The sequence below is a fragment of the Fusarium pseudograminearum genome, chromosome 4, assembly GCF_000303195.2.
Source record: "Fusarium pseudograminearum CS3096 chromosome 4, whole genome shotgun sequence".
Lineage (NCBI taxonomy): Eukaryota > Fungi > Ascomycota > Sordariomycetes > Hypocreales > Nectriaceae > Fusarium > Fusarium pseudograminearum.
In genome coordinates, this window is record NC_031954.1 from 4,480,989 (window position 1) to 4,497,901 (window position 16,913).

The 16,913-nt window shown below is 45.5% G+C and overlaps 6 protein-coding genes across 6 annotated transcripts; 2 read left to right on the top strand and 4 right to left on the bottom strand.

The window, feature by feature from the left end:
* Positions 1-832: 832 nt before the first annotated feature.
* On the top strand, positions 833-2,455 carry FPSE_04373 (uncharacterized protein; the record flags this gene model as incomplete). The annotated part of the gene is made up of 1 exon (XM_009257491.1): positions 833-2,455. One exon carries the CDS (start codon positions 833-835, stop codon positions 2,453-2,455), a length of 1,623 nt encoding a protein of 540 aa, XP_009255766.1.
* A 168-nt stretch (positions 2,456-2,623) lies between these two features.
* Positions 2,624-3,888, bottom strand: FPSE_04374 (uncharacterized protein; the record flags this gene model as incomplete). Its single annotated transcript, XM_009257492.1, has 4 exons — positions 2,624-3,021; positions 3,076-3,140; positions 3,192-3,574; positions 3,628-3,888. 4 exons carry the CDS (start codon positions 3,886-3,888, stop codon positions 2,624-2,626), a joined length of 1,107 nt encoding a protein of 368 aa, XP_009255767.1.
* A 4,219-nt stretch (positions 3,889-8,107) lies between these two features.
* On the top strand, positions 8,108-10,327 carry FPSE_04375 (uncharacterized protein; the record flags this gene model as incomplete). Its single annotated transcript, XM_009257493.1, has 2 exons — positions 8,108-9,200; positions 9,792-10,327. The coding sequence occupies 2 exons, from the start codon at positions 8,108-8,110 to the stop codon at positions 10,325-10,327; spliced, it is 1,629 nt and encodes a 542-aa protein (XP_009255768.1).
* A 473-nt stretch (positions 10,328-10,800) lies between these two features.
* On the bottom strand, positions 10,801-11,814 carry FPSE_04376 (uncharacterized protein; the record flags this gene model as incomplete). The annotated part of the gene is made up of 1 exon (XM_009257494.1): positions 10,801-11,814. One exon carries the CDS (start codon positions 11,812-11,814, stop codon positions 10,801-10,803), a length of 1,014 nt encoding a protein of 337 aa, XP_009255769.1.
* Positions 11,815-14,070: 2,256 nt separating this feature from the next.
* FPSE_04377 (uncharacterized protein) lies at positions 14,071-14,741 on the bottom strand (the record flags this gene model as incomplete). The annotated part of the gene is made up of 2 exons (XM_009257495.1): positions 14,071-14,606; positions 14,657-14,741. 2 exons carry the CDS (start codon positions 14,739-14,741, stop codon positions 14,071-14,073), a joined length of 621 nt encoding a protein of 206 aa, XP_009255770.1.
* A 1,523-nt stretch (positions 14,742-16,264) lies between these two features.
* FPSE_04378 (uncharacterized protein) lies at positions 16,265-16,849 on the bottom strand (the record flags this gene model as incomplete). Its single annotated transcript, XM_009257496.1, has 1 exon — positions 16,265-16,849. The coding sequence occupies one exon, from the start codon at positions 16,847-16,849 to the stop codon at positions 16,265-16,267; it is 585 nt and encodes a 194-aa protein (XP_009255771.1).
* Between the last annotated feature and the right edge of the window lie 64 nt (positions 16,850-16,913).

Genomic DNA, 16,913 nt, shown 5'->3' on the forward strand with positions numbered 1-16,913 from the left:
ATAAAAATAAGTAGTCTAAGAACCCTAGTCTAAGTAGCATAAGCTGCCCTAATAATTATGTCTCTTATGTTCCTAGCGGTCAATTTTTCTGATACCCTGAGGCTCGCTTGCAGCTGGACCCAGTGCGCTGGTTCATCGATTCCACAACGCTGGGATAAGATCCAATAAGTAATAGGAGTAGATGCGGTCTAGAATCATGACATTTCTTCGGTAATCTCGCTACTACTACACCTTGGCTGGCTGAATCGGAAAACACTAACCGAGAAAGACTCTGTTTGTTGATTCCGTCATTCAAGACAAAGCAAGGTTTTACCCAAGCATACGTGTTCCTCCTCCTCCAGTCTCTCTCTTCTGGGCCTCTTGCTTCCAAGTCTTTCCTCTCTGAGCTTGTTTCACAGGGCTTTTTGATCTTTATACGGAATCCCATGACTTCACTCCGATGGGTAAACTTAATCCCTCACATGCGGCTCTTGACTGTACTTTAAACGGCGAGACCCTATTGGTTAGCGTTTAGATAGTCAAGCAGTCCCAGATGGGGAGCTTGGCTGATACCAAGATAAACTCCCTCCCTTGTAAGATTTTAGCGCTATTGCTTGGCTTTATTTCAAAGAGGTAAAGCGTAAGGAACTTTTAATCACTTTATTTTTATCGTGTTTCTATAGCCGGCTTTGCCTAATATGACACAGGGAAGAAAGGGAGTCTGAGCCGATGCATGTTTGACAACACTATCGTGTAAACTATTAATACTAGCTATGTTCCACCAAGCTGTTTGGTGTTTTAGTTATTTCAGACCAGGTAAATTCCATCATTCAAGAGGCAAGCTACTCTCAACATGGGTGAAACAACTGTCACATCATCTGTCATCAGTCTTGACGCTGGCGTCGACGCTGCCAAACTCGAAGCAGCCAACAGATACTTCCGTTGGAATCTATTGTTTCTTCTAATAATCTTTATCTTTCTTCACTTCCCGATATGGATGCCTTTCGTCCCCTACATGAACCAAGCAACAAACATCGTTATCATAATATTTATCGGCCTTTTCCAACTTATCTGGCTAATAGCTACCATATGTGCCATCCGTCGAACGATCGCTATCAACAGTCGAAACAAGCGCAAGACCACAAAAGTCCAAGATGTTGAGGCATCTGATTCGACGTCTGACGACTACTCAACTGTTCGTCACATCGTTGCCATGACGTTGTACAAGGAACCGATGAGTGTATTGGAAACTACCTTGGACTCTCTCGTCCGACAGAAAGATGCCAAGTCACGCATCTCTGTCATCATTGGCATGGAGGCTCGCACACCTGATAAGGAAGCCAAGCGGGATGAGGTCTTGACAAAGTATAAGAACAAGTTCGTTCGGCTCATCGTCACTTTTCATCCATCAGACGTCCCTGGCGAGATCAGCGGCAAATGTTCAAACATGAACTATGCCTGTCGTCAAGGTCTCCAAATCCTCCGTGATGATGCCAACTACAACTACGAGAAATACGAACACATTTTTACCAACTGCGACTGCGACGCTGTTTTCGGTGCCGAATACATGATGGAGCTGGAGGCTGAGTACTGCAAGTTGGACACTGCTGATCGCCACTCTTCCATCTGGCAATCCATCATTGTCTACAAGCGAGATTCCATGCCCTTCTTCGTCGACATCACTGGCGTCTTGCGTACCTTTTTCTTCATGGGCGTTTTGATCCCCTGGAACATCAATCCCATGTCCCACTACTCTCTGAGTGTCAAGCTATTGGAAGAAGGGGCGTTTACCCATCCCGCCTATCAGATGGAGGACATCATTGCCTTGATTCGATATACCATCATGACGAAGAGAGAGATTCGCATCAGACCCCTCAACCTCATCTCCATCAACGGTCCGACTTCTGGTAGCAACTACATCGACGAAATTCGGGAATGGGCTCTTCAGATCCGTCGATGGACTATTGGCGCCGGCGAAGTCTTCCACTACTTCATTGTCAAGACCTACCGTATGCCAAGTCTCCTTCTCTCTATCAGCTGGGCCAGCCGATTCTTCATATACTACGGACTCGTCCTGTGCGCCAGCGCCATCTTCTCTGTTTTTTCCCCCATCGTTGTTCAGCTGATCAACATGGCTGCCCCCGAGCACAAGCGACTCTTTATCAGCGACAACCTTTTCCAAACTGTTTGCCTCATCTTCCTGGGATCACAATATGTGTTCTTGTTGATAGCCACGGTTCTCGTCCGGTGGAACTTGCCAGTCCCTGGTGATGGCGATAGCAATTACAACAAGGGTCTTCAGGGTGTCACAAGAGGACTGTTGCATTGGATCTTGATGCTACCGACTATCCTCGCCTACAGTTTTGTGGAGCTGTACTCGTTCTTTGAGTTGGCGTTCAGAGGAAAGGATGTCTGCAAGCATAATGCGGCTAACAAGAGCAACCTGGTTCTTGTGACGGATACTAGTGGTTCATGATAATATGGATACCTGAGGAATCAATCTTACAAAATCTGTATCTGATTCAGTGTGGCAAACATGATTAAATGGAGTAGCATGAACAGCGGTGGATTTATCTTAGACTTTCTTTTTGTGATTGTATTAGAAGGGTATAAAAATTAGAGATAGTACGCTCTCGAGAGCTTATTAGATGACATTCCTATTCATGACACTCCTGGGCGTATGAAGCTCTTCCTGGCTTTCACTTGCCACTGTTCTTGATATCTTGACCTCCCACTTTATCTCCTTCTTGATGCCAGTTTCGAGGTCGCTAGGGAAGAAGCTGGTTCCTCGCTTCTCATTGGCGGTGCGGCTGACGGATGAAAGAGTATATGCGTCGCGGCCGGAGAAGGCCTTGGGTGTTCCAGGACCAGGAGTCCGGGATGAGTTCTTGTACCCAGAGGGGCCAATTGATACGGGCTTGCTTGTCAAGCCGAGACGGAAAGCAGCTTGCTTGATCAGAGGACGCAGGGTTGCCATGCTGCTGGCAGTGATGGCCAGGCTTTGCTCGATCGTTGACCAGATCGCAATGTCTGTGGTGTTCCCTAGTAACTTTTGGTTAGCTTCTTCGGCTGGTAAGTCTGAGGTGATATCCTTACAGAGAAAGTCAGGCGATCTGATGAGGGGCAAGTAAGGAAAGCGTGCGATGACGGCAGCGCTGGCACTATTTTGATGTCAGTAAGTCATTTCGCAGTGGTAGAGTAGATCAACTTACACGCAACCCATTGCAAGAAGAGGAATCAGTGAATATTTAGTCTTCTTGTGCAGTTGTAATTTCCACACAATGAAACCAGGAAGGATTGCGAAAATAAAGTCGGAGCCGACAGCGAAAACACTATACAGAACGGCCAATGCGATGACAACTGTTGGGTTGATGCATGTGCCGTCCTGCTCCTTGTTCCAGAAGTACGAAACGGGATGGCATTGAAAGACGGTGACAAAGAAAAAGATGATGCCAGACAAGGCAGTTGAGAACATGGCGAGATAAATGATCCATTTTTGGACCTTCTCGGTGGTGACTCGCAGAAGAAAGTATCCGATGGACAATTTGCAGGAGATCATAGTGAGACAATACCAGAGATAGCAGAACCACCAACACTGTTGATGCTGTTAGAAAAGGAACACATCAGTATAAAATTGGAGTTTCTCACCATCATGGCGGTGGTGACTTGGTCAGTCTCGAGATCGGCGTGGTGGCGGCCAGTACCGAATGTGGTACCGACAGTTGAAAAGGTCGCATAGAGAGTGAAGAATATCGTAGACACAACCATAAGCCAGTCATCGGTCCTGAATGCGTCAACCACGAAACGGCGGACATAGCATCGCAATATGCATGTAATCAAAGCCATGGCGTAAAAGGCGATGTTGACGCCCATGAGCTCGGGGCCCCTGTTGTCGATTGCTTCCGCCATTCTGGGACAGTTCTCGAGGAAACAAAGTTTGTCAGGATCGCGATCCTAAAGAGGGAAGGAGACATGGGATGAGGGACTTTATATGAAACTCTGAAAGGTGGTCTGCCCAGGAATGATTTTCCAGCCAAGCCCACGCTATAGCAGACATTGCGTTATAAACTACTACTTTCCTTGGAGTATCGCTCGCCCGATTACGACCGTCAGCGTACCATAGATTCAAGTCAGGTAAGAGACCTGCATCATGCATATCTTTTGTTTTAATTGATTGCTCTGTTGAGCTTGTTCATCCGCTGCTGCACAGGCTTTGCGACAGGGATGCAACAGTTAGTGCCTTCAGGTCAGGGGGATTTCCCCTCTCCAGACCCCTCCCAAATACCACCCTACCTTGAGTCCAGTGTTTTGACTAGGCTCGTTGAGGTGATTGTCCGGTGGGAACCCCTACGCAACTCGTACAGTTTAAGGAACACCTTCCCCATCGTGCCCCCTTATATCACGTTTGACGTATAGGCTAACCGTTTAGCGGCAACTGATAGAAGATCTTCAAGAAGTCTCCTTCTTGTCTTATTTGCGGATATCCGGACTAGGCTTGGCGAACGGCATCTAGACAAGAATTGTTACCCGTAGGTAGCAGGGCTAGACCTAGTATGCTTGGACTCCCCACTCCGCTTCTCTCGAGTCCCGGAATTACAGACTCAATCCGGTAATTCCAAACAGCATCACCTGCATGGCAAGATATATGGAAAGACCATTGCAAGTTCCCCGTTGCCACCATTATGTCATGAGATAAGGCAATGGCTTGGTAAGAAACAGGAATTGTTTTAGTGAGCAAGTCTATAGTTACAGTGATCCATTCGATACTACCCACGTGCCAATCGGACAACAGGACTTTGTTAGGCAGGCGAATTGTTCTCGTGATCAGATGAGGTCTGCGAGGCTATAATCAATATCGAGCGATTTAACAGACATTGACTTCAGCCGAGGAAGATATGTTTGCTGTCTACAATACAGGTCTAGTCAGTAAACCCTTTTTATTTTCTTTTTGTGTTGATCTTGATCTGCTTACTATGGGGTCCATCCCTGACAGGGGCTTTTGACGTGACGAACTAGCGAACCACTTCAAATCTTCAGCAGGGGGGGCTATCAAGAACCACTTCTCATCTCCAACTAGGGGCAGGCAGACAGACGGGGTCTGGACCCGTCGTCCTGGCTGTGCTATGAGAACCCCATTCTTATCAACTGATCACCAAGATTGATCGATGTGTCTAAAAACGCTTCGTGGAGCATTGAAAACTCAACGGGTCCATACAATTTAGCATGGCGGTGGCGTTTGGACGTTTTACCTGAACTACTCTGGATATCAGATATCATGAACAGTGCTCGGAGAACTCAACTTTTTTGAAGAGGGGAGTGCAGATTCCTTTAAACGACATGAGTTGATAGCAGTGGGCTGCAATAGACGACGTTTCAGTTTGAACTGGCAGCCCGGAATAAGCCGCTGTGATTAATCACACTGATGGACAGTACTGGATCGTATTTGCCACGCGGTGAGACGGATATGACGATACCGAGTGAACAGACTGAGTCAAGATCATCAAAGCTGCCGCTAGAAAGAACCAAAGGTCTTGAATATCGAAGGAGAGCGAATACATGGTAACAACTTGTCTCAAGCCGCTACGATATGGCCAATTGAGATATGGCAGGTCGCACGGCCACAACTTCTACTATGTAGCCACATGTCATCCATATAGTGGCTACGCGGTTACATGGTAGACACATGGCAAACACGGAGGCCTGTTGTCTCACCAGAGCCAGGTAGGGGAGGGCTTTCAAGGGTAATTGTCACGCCATCGATAACAAGACGTTGACATGTCTGAATAGAAAAGAACAACATCGGATGGACAACAAGTATGGAATTGGGAATAATTCAAATCAATGGTCAGTTTCTTCATAAGAGAAGTTATTGAGCTGCTATCCAGATAGGCAGTACTTCCCAATTTTGCATTGCCAATTCCTCGGCAACGCCGTTGTGCTCCATGTTTATTTTTGACGTTCCATTATATGTGCGCCAAGTAATAGTGCGGATTCGCGGAAATGCGCCTTTTACCACCCATACAAGCCTCGTTATCCCCAATGCACTAAGACATCTTCCGATGTCGCTACTATTGTCACCCAGCTGATAGTACCCGGATACCTCGGAACACTTGACCTGATATCAATATTTGAATGCTTTTTTAAAAAGATTTGATCGATTGTGGATGGATTGATGAAGATAGTGTTTTGGGCAAAAGGCTAGCTAAGTAAAGATCCATATAATGATTCTAGCGACTATGTCTAGGCTGCTCCTATTCTTGGACTAAGACTAGACGACCAATAATAGAAAGAACTTCGGGAAGTAAGAGTGACATCTGAGGAGAAGAAGAGAGGAGACAGCTAACCGTTTAATGGCTCCTAGTACGTCTTGGCGATAAGCGAATGCGAAGCACCACAATTCTAACGGTTATTAGTCTATTAGTGTACACTGCCATGTTGTCAACAGAGGGATAAGATCTTCCGTATTTTCTCAAGCTATTTCGGAGACATACCCACGAAGCAGTGGCGACGGTCCAGGGTAGGGTTGACGTCAAAGGATCAAGTTATCAAATTCATGATCAACTCGTAGATGAGGCATTCCATTAGCTGGACATATACCCGCTGTCTATCCCTCTTTTAGTCTCAGCTAAGCAAACAAATAATCGATCTAACTTCTGAAAGTATTAGGGAGTAAGCGATCCTGTACCATAAACACTATAAACGATGCTCACCGATTGGCTTGTCTGTCCGCCACATGTTCTCGTGATGTGCATCGCAACCCATGGTACGTGTATTCATCATTGGCTGCGTGGGCTATCTCAACAGGATTACTAGTATCGTGGTCATAGATAAGTTCTATTGCATTTATGATAGGTCATAAGCCTAATATTGTATATCTGCTAGGCAGGAGACTCTAATAATAGCACGGCGCTGAAAGAATCGACCAATAAAGTCAAAGCTTCGATCTACATTGTTAACCAACGAGAATTAAACAAAGAGATCTTTCCAAATAGGTAGAACAGTAATATCGATCACTGGAGAGGTCAGGCCTTTGTAGTGGAGTCTGCCGTGCAGCAATAAAGTCGATCATGCCTTCTTTCAAGGCAATACGAAAATGATATTTTTCGCTTTTGAACATGGTGCATATCACTTCTTGGCATCGTCCGTTCGTGAACTCTATCTGGCATGGACACGTCCGTGGGTCCTCATGAGACCTATATCCGCTGATCTGCAACGTCAAGGATCTTTGTGACGGGAAAGCTTAATTTCAGCTGGCTAAGAGGAACTACTGTGTCATTAATCCTGTGCCTAAATCGAATGTGATGTACTTGTAGCATTATGTTACTCCATATCACAGGCTACTCATCGCTATGTTGACAAAAAATGGTATTAAATGCCTTATGACTCCGAATGACAGCTCACCTGCTAGCTCGGCCTTTACAAGAACTTCCTTAGGGTTAATGAGGTTGGCAGTTGAAGTTGCACTAACATTCAAACTACTGTCAACAACACGCGCCATATGAACAATTCGGCCATCGACATGTTTTGTCTCCGTTATTCTAACTGCTTCTATAACTTGGAGCACGGACAGATAATCATTGAGTTGTGGGTTTGAGTGACGTCGTTGACTTTTTGTCTCTCATATTCGAAGCAAATAGTAAGCAGAATACATGCAAGTGTCAGACTTTTCACATCAGAAGAAGTACATATCTTGACTATTATCTCACGTTATCAGCTTTCACATGCACGTTTGTCACCATCCGATCAAACCAGAAGTTGAGATCTACAGGGTAGTGAACAGTCGACAAGGATCTATCAATTATATAGTCTAATTGGTTCGTCTCTGTAACCGAGACAAGTGACCAATGAAGAAAGGCATAGATAAGATACACGATGAATGAGACAAGGGGTAGAAGAACTTGATCTAGTCCCAAAGCCGTAAGTCACTCGTATTTGTTCGGATTCGCTTTAGATGTAAGACACCATCACAATTTGTTGTACGTGGAAGGAAGAAGATGTCGTTGATGGCCTGGACTATATAAACTGGCAGAAGCCAACATAGAGGTGAAAAGCTCAGTAAGCACATTCTGACAATACTCTACTCGAACATTTTACAACAAACTCAACTGAAACATCCCCTTCATTGACTATGGAACTGTCTAATAAAGCTGCCTACCTCATCAGTCCTAATGGGCCCACCATCGAAGTCAGATCTGCACCTGTTCCAACACCTGGTCAAGGAGAGCTTCTTGTCAAAACACATGCTGTCGCAATAAACCCAGTCGATGCAGTGAAGCAGTCCATGGGCAACATGATGTTTGAATGGCTCAAGTATCCTCTTATCCTCGGCTACGATGTCGCTGGCGAGGTGATCAAGACAGGACCTGGTGTTAGTCGATTCAAAGAAGGCGACCGAGTTGTGGGTGTTACAGCAGGCATGGACAAGCGAGGTAGATGTCCCGACGAAGGCGCATTCCAAGAACTCTGTATCATTCGAGAACACTTGGCTGCTAAAATTCCAGACGGAATCACGTTCACCGATGCCAGTGTTTTGCCTCTCACTTTTGTTACGGCTGCATGCGCTTTGTTCCAAAAGGAACAACTAGCACTACAGCCACCTCAAACCAAGGCAAAGCGCAGTTCAACAGGCCAGACAGTTTTGGTGTGGGGAGCGAGTACGAGTGTGGGCAGAAATGCGGTACAACTTGCTGTTGCAGCTGGCTACGATGTTATCGCGACAGCATCACCCAAGAATTGGGATATTGTACGGGGTTTAGGCGTTTGTGCAGTCTTCGACTATCGCAGCCCATCGGTCATTAACGACGTGATCACTTCTTTCAAGGACAAGAGATGTGCAGGGGCTGTGGCCATTGGTCAAGGATCACTGGCAAAATGTGTCGATATCATCAAAAGGATCCCTGGAGCCACCAAGAACGTTGCTCAAGTCACCCTTTCCATGCCCGAGTCACAGCCAACGACTAAGCTCTCCATGATTCCGTTTGTGGCAAAGTATTTCTGGATGGCGGGTACGGATCGCCTTAAGGTGGTAACTAGTGGAGTCCAGAGCAAGTTTGTTTTCGGCACAGACATAATTGAATGGGATCCCGAGGGCAAGATGGCTTCATTCTTGACTGAAGGATTGGAGCTTGGACAGTACAAGTTGAGTTCGGAAGCTCAAGTACTGGAGGGAGGTTTGAGCTCAATTACTCAAGGGTTGGATTTGGTTCGTGGAGACACCGGTGGTAAGAAAGTAGTAGTCAGAATTTAATCAACTTCATCACATTAGATCAATAGCAACTCTATCATACGTTTTCTGTCATATCAACTTGTTATTGTCGCGAGACGTGACATTCACTCCCACTTGGTCGTCATGCATTTAAAAGTATGTATTAAAGTTACTGAAAGAAATGCTTCCTAATCGAAAGCCAAGTGGGACATCTTGTACTCGCTTTCAAGCTAATTTATGACGGTCAGAACCCATCTTGTTCAAGTCGGCTTTGGTTGGTAATACCCGAACAACCAACTAAAACAAAGACTTTGTTGTCTATTGTGTATCAGATGTTGACAGAACAATCAAATGACAATGCCAATTCTTTCTATACAGACATGTCTCTTGTAAACTATTGTTCAAGAAGGAAAGTCCCTTTTCTTGCCACCCTTATACATGTCTCATTGTTCATGGCATATGTTCAATATGTGGTAATGTTGTGCTGTTTCATACCTTTGAACACTCAACATTCATTTCGTCTTGATCGTAACTATAAGAAGAGTATATCTCCGTTACTAAATGATGCTAACACAACTAACTCTCCAGCGACACTTTTCTCTTACAGCAAAGCTCAAGCAGGACTTTAGGCGAAAGGGAAAACAAGCCGACATCATCTCCTTCACACTTCTCATGATGGCCAACTACGCTTCTCTTGGCACCACTTACTCAAGCTCTGTGTACAGCCTTCTCGCCAGGATCAATCATCTTAGTGAGATTGTGTGGCACATGCCGTACGACTTCCCAGTTCTTGATCGTGCCCAGCGCGAGATGGGACTGGTAATCTTGCCATTCAACCTTCCCAGCAGAGAATTCATGCATTTGTTGGATGAAGACCTGTCAGAAGTATCATTCGAGATGGATGTTTTTCTTTCGCATCTGTCGGATGAGGAGAATCCAGGATTGAGAGATTACCTAGTACAGAAGTTTGAATCAGTCGAGTCTGCTTGTGACAGAATCTACATGGTTGTGTTGGAGCTGGACCCCGTGCGTCGAGATGAGGCTCTGAATGAGCTTGCGGAGGCACATGATTTTCAGAGTATATCTCTCGAGTCTCTAGTGCCCTGTGAGGATCGGGTGTATTACCTGTGGTGGATGATGTAACTTTCAGATGGGGATTTATCAGTCAATCTCGAAGCTGCCGGCAGCTTCTAGATTGGTTGATATGAGTAGAGTGATGTCAATAAACTGTGCTACTAGTCACGATTTCTACTTGATCAAGTGTTTTGTATGTGAAGAAAAGTCCTAGGTTAAAGCATTACCTACATCGAAATATCACTATGAGCTACCTACTGTACGTAAGTAACAATATCTTCAAAAATGGAAGAAAGAAACGAGAATAAAGCGCTTAATAATATACGAGGTATTAAGCAAAATAACCTCAATAGTGCAAAAAAATTTGTATACACTATAGTAAATCTTTGTTGAGAGTTTTGAAGATATCGAGAAGGCCAGGCTCCAGCTTACAGTTACAAAAAAATAAATACACTATAGTAAATGTTGAACCGTTTTATTCTCGCAATATAGAAAAGAATATCATTTTAGACACTTTATATCATGCCATCCAAGTCGCTGATCTACCACCTTTCAGAGGACATCGAACCAACAGTATCCCACTCATCTGCATCTCCATCGCTGTTGTATCTGTGCTCATGAGCAGGACATCTCTGGCAAAGTGCCACCTCTCTACTGCGACAAAAAAGAAATCTTACGTCTTCAACGACAGTAGTAATGCCGTAATCATTAGCGAATGAGCGACTGTCCACATGAGAACTGAGACCCCAACGACGAAATTTGCCCTCAAGAATTATATCCTCGAGCTTTTCCAGAAATGTTGTCAAAGCTCGAGATCGTTCATCTGCGTCATGTTCCAAGCACAACGCATCATGTTTCCCTTCGACATAGTAGTCTGTGCCATCAACGAATAATGGCGTTGAGGCAGCACAATCGGCGCATTCTCCGCTGGACCACGCCGTCTCTCTGTCGATTAACCAGATATTTGGCGTTTGTCTAGCTTGGAGGAGACATAAGAAGAGCCCACGAGGAGAGTCCTCATCTGTCATGTCGGTGTCTGTCGCAGGAATATCTATGAGCCAAGTAGGATCAAATTCAAATGCGATGTTCTTGACCGGAAATTCCCAGCCTTTCGAGTCAATCCCTTGGATTCTCATCTGCATCACAGTGGACACATATTGTCCGACATTGCAACGACTTGTTCTGATGCAAAATATATCCTTCCATCCATTGACGCGACAATAGCCGTCCGGGCGACCGTCTGTCCTGCTAACCTGCATTGGCGTCTTAGCTGGAGGCTTGGACTTCTTGGACTTCTTGGTTATAACTTCTCGGGACTCTCCGCAGGCTTTCCATAGTCCACGATTCATTAAGCAAGCTGATCCAAATGTGTCCCTTTCGTATCCAGGATGAAAGGCTACGAGGGCAGAGGAAAGAGGCCGTTCATGCTGGGTATAAATGTCAACGTAGTGTATGCCTTGCTGACGGAGTTGCGGAGTATCATAGGCTTCCTCCCAGATCTGAAGCCGCAATTCAGCAGGGAGATTTGGAAATGTGTGAAATGAAGTAGTAGACATGATGTTGCCTCTGCTCTATTCTCAGATATTTGTTGAAATGGTGGAATGTTTGTTGAGTGGCGATGGGTTGGTGGTCTTGTAGATAAATAAGAGTCGAAGAGACAGGCGGGCCATACGCCTATTCATAACGCATTCGAGTGTGTGTGTGTCAGGAACAGGGATCGGAGTGATAAGCTGGGCAACCAAATCGACAGTGAGTGGGTGACTTGACTATTGGAATGTTTTGCTGACTTTCAGATTGGAGGGTCGATTTTATGAGATTCCTTTATTAAAGTTGGAAAAAGGGGATGTAGGCTGCTGAGTAGGAATTGATTTTGTATTATGTGAGATTAAGGTTGCGTTTATGCCCTAGACACTTTCTATAACTGCAATCTGTTCTTTTTTTAACGTTGTATGAACCATCAAATAACACATTCGAGTGTCTAGAATCCAAAACTATAACGTGACATAGGACAAAAACTTTACTGGGAAAATTCTCGAGGAAACATTAATGTTAATTTTGTTGTCATGTGTGGCCAGAACCTTCCACCCCAATCCATCTCGATGTTGACGCTGATGCGACAGTCTACAAGTTGTTGTAGGCAATGGATGTCTAGATCCGAGATGCGAAACTTGATGATTTTGAATAGTCAATATTGGGTTGAAGACCTATGAAAGTTCTCAGAAGGCTCTACTCGCCAGGTAATAAGATAAGTTGGCTGCCAGGCGCTCTTCAACGTCGGGCCGATGATGTAACTCGGGAGCACTCGCGAGTAAAAAAATCAGAATAATCCCTTTCTAAGTTAACCTTTTGTTTTAAAAAATACGTGTTATCACCTTGTTTGACACCTTGCAAGCAAGGCAGGTAGTGCGTGTGGTCGATGTTGCACGTCACGCTTCCACTGACGCCAACCAAGGAATAAGAAAGTGTAGCATCACACATGATTGACACGTACTTCCCCATCGAACAGCGATAGCTTCCCTAACCCATTTATGTTCAAGGTCCTGCTTTAAACCGAGGGCTTTGCTTTCCAGAGTAGCAAGTTCAAGATGACTAAGTGCGTCTATAATGATGGCGGCAGCCGGAGCTTCGCGGACTTCGAGAACCTTGGCATCGGTCCGAATCGGCTCAAGACCAATAAATCGGCCATGCCCAAACTTTCCTACCTCAACGTTGAGGAGGGCGATAGCTTCGATGAGAGGTAGCTTATTGCCATTGATCGAGACGAGGTTATAGCCCTTGAAACTAAGTATGAGTCGCTGGGGAGAGCAGTTCTCAGGGTATTAGAAACATTAACCGCTAGAAACATAAGAGATAAAATTAGGCCAGCTTATGTCACTTAGACGAACTACTAGGCTTCTTAGACCACTTATTTTCATACCTTAAGACTTGAGAGGCCAACTTTCTGCTACCCACCAGGCAAGGCAGTCCATGTTGTGCTGTGTCCACTGACACGCAGCTTCCATGATGATGAAATTCTCAGTGTCATCGAGTGGACCACTCTCAAACTCTCGAAACCATAGATTTCCATCGCCACTGAGTTTGAGCTCAGTAAGCAAAGTCAAACCAACTGCGGACAGTTCTTTGGTCTTGTCCTCTCGAGAGATGGCCGAACACACAAAGGGACTGCCAAAGTCTCATACGAAGATATGTAGTGTCCAAGCCACTACTAAACATGACCACCTTTAATCCCTCTCTATTATCCTCCTTCTTCTCATGTGGTTATCTTATTCTGATACCGGGTAGTTGTCAGTTGAGTTTAGTGGGGCGAGTATTACTGGGGGCTAAGCAACAACATCTTGTCACTTTGGGCACTACTCGAACATCCAATAAGAACTCGCCTCGATGGCTCAGTGGTAGAGCGTGTCACTAGTAATGACAAGGTCCACGGTTCGATCCCGTGTCGAGGCAAGATAATTAGGAACAAGCAGTTATTCCATATGTTTTTCTTTTTTTCCTCATCGAATGTTAACGATTACTTTTTGGTTTTGCAACTTGATCTTAATTTTAATGTGCAGTCACCGGGACAATAATGTAGCAAAAGGGCTGTTTTACAATGCAGAACTTAAGTAATCTCGTCGTAGCCGAATATCTATGCATAACGCCAACGCCATCAATCTCATACTCCCAGCCATTTGCACAATTCAATATACACCGCCTGCCCAATACAAGCGTTGCAAAACACGTCTCCCAAGAGAATGACTTCTGCTTGACCCCGACTGACTTGGTCCATGACTTGGGGTTTCTTCTTTCAAATGGTCTCCATTGGATTGGTCCTACTTGTCCAATGGCATACTGAACTCCCAGAATCCCAGCAATTGCTTGAGATTCGCCCCACTTGACTTGGCAGTCAGGCTGATCATGGTTTTCTTCCCACTGAGGGTATCCAGTTGCACAATTGAGAGTTCCACCGCCTCGCTCAACTCAAGGTTGAGTTGATGGGCTCCTGGCACTAGGTCGAGAGTGGTGCGGGTGCTGTCCCATCGTCGAGAGGGCTGCATGTCGTCATTGATGTCATATAGACTTTGCATAGCAGTCCGTGGCTGGGATCGCTGGTGGATGCCGGATCTCTCAACGTCCATGCTGATGCGTGGCTGGAGGCTGCGATAGCGGAGGTTGGTCATTTCGTCCTCAATTTGTCGAACTTGATTAACGGCTTGACGGTATGTGACGACTAGGTCATCCCATTTCTCTTGTGCCGAAAAGTCTGATTCAGTCGAGGGTGTTCCTGGCGGCGTAAAAGAGAAGGACGACTCGGATGGGGTCATTATCCCCGTCTCAAACGAAGACATTGGCTCATCCATGTCAAGTACTACGAATCCGTTAGATTATTCCTTTAACCTCAAAACGTATGGGACTCACCTTCAAAGTCAGAAGGGGACAAGGTGTGAACAGAGTCACCACTGGAGATGCTTGATACATCGTCGTCCCAGGCGATACGAGCCATATTGTGTCGTAGGTTTGAATAGTTCGTGTTCAGTAGATAGATGTTCTGATGCTTAGGTGAGGGTTGAGGGAATAAGGTTCAAGAAACCGTGGCGAAATAATATGTACTGCTAAAGAAGGATGAAGGGGCGACGTGAATTGAAGCTGCTATCGTCTAGGCATGCAGCTGAATACAGATTGTCTTTGAGTGAAATGTTCAAACACGTGTATGTATCGAATGAAGCCTGGTAGTTTGGTTAGTCACGCGAATATAGCCTTTGTTAGGTAGTGGAAGCTCAGCAGCGAACAAGAGGAACAAAGAACAACGGATAATTGCAGACACAGGGAAATGTTACAATGGAACATGAGATAAAACAAACACAATTCCATTAAACTGCAAGACCAAATTGAAATGCCTTGCAGAGTTGCAAGGAAGAGAGACTGGCTTACACAAAGGAGCACAAAGATATCAACAAAGGCTTCAAAGTACGGCTTCTATTCTCAAGACAGATTGACAAGTGTGACAAATGATAACAATTGACTTTGGAATTCTTTTTTCTTTCTCCGGTGCACCACTGCCTTCTTGTACAATCCTGTTTCAACTAACCAGAGCGGGGACAGTTGACACCAACAAACTCTGAAAACGCCATCTTCTACCAACGGCCATCATTATCCAATGACCAACAGCGGCATCACGTCTGCGCGACTGACCCGCAGGTCATGACAGGTAGTGGAACAAACTTTATTACCACAAACCAGTTATTTCAACGTTGTATCCACAAGGCGTCTTCCTCATTGCCAAAAGCAGCACGTGGATGTTGATCCCTTTGGGCTACCTTTGAACCTTACAGCCACTTTTGGAAGAGGTCACGACAAAAGGGGCACAAGCGGTGAAGCATTGGAAGGGTCTTTCGAAAATGTGAAAAGGTTATGGGATTGTTCATTCGCACGTCAGTATTGTTCAATACATCATGATAGCCCCTTTTTGATACCTGCCCATGACAGCCACTCAAGGTTGTGCTGTTCAAGCACTAGCAGACACTGAAGTCTAGGATCTTTAAGGTTGCCGGGAATATGAAGGCTCATACATACATTATGTTCATTAGTTAAAATGTGAAGTTGTGTCTCTCGTGAGAGCATTGGAGTCATAATGCTCAAAAAGTATGATTTATGATGGAAACCTTATCTTCAAGGTGAAGTTGTGTCAAGAATTCGGCATTGTAGCTATCGTTTTCTGCTACGTTAATCCACTTACCAGCTTCCACCGCTCAAAGTAAAATTATATACGAAATCGGGACCTACAAAGTACCAGGCTTCCTAGGTAAAGGTTATTAGACTACGACTTACCTTGACAACGCGCACCTCGAAAAGTAAAGACACTTTGGCAGCGTCTCATCCGCCTCCTCCATCTAACCCTTACCGAATCGTTTAGTTTATAAACCGACGAGATTCGACAAGAAGCTGATCCTCCTCTGCAGTGGCCTGGATCTCGTCCATCATGCTAGGCGTCCCAGCACGATACGACATCGAAGTCTCAACGGGTACCTAATCGGTTGAGTCTTCTTTGTCGAAATAAGCCTTGATCCAATCGTCCTCAACATACCTCTCCTGTGCAGTGGCCTCGGCCATGCTAGGATTGCCGGCAGGACTTGGAGTCGGGCTCTCCAGGGGTACAAAATCGTCTAAGCCTACTAGTTCGGCATAACCCCAACCTGTCTGATCATAGTGTCCCGGTGCCATGGCCTCGTCGTCGCCGTCGAGTATGCCATGCTTGCCAGGATGTTTCGGACGCGGGCTCTCCAATGGTAGAGAATCGTCCAAGACTCCATGGCAAGCATAATCCCAATCTTCCTCATCATACTCCTCCTGAGATGGTCCGATGTCGGGAGATTCTGGCTGCTTGTACGACCAGGGTTGGTGCTCGTACTTGGGACGCTCAACTTGCCTGGAATGCTCAACTTGCATAGAGTGTTGCTCGTGCCTGCTGAAGCGCTCTTCAATCGTGTCCTCCTTCTTGTCCTCAGACTTCTTGTAGAAGGTTACACGAACCACGTTCTTCAGAGTCGATAGAAGCTTGGTGGTCTTTTTAGAGGTGGTCTTGGGGCCGGACTGAGTACCACTGGACGACATACTTACGGTCTTCCTGGTACTTATAGCGGTGTTGGGTGTTTCAAAGCTGATAATACTGGTGATT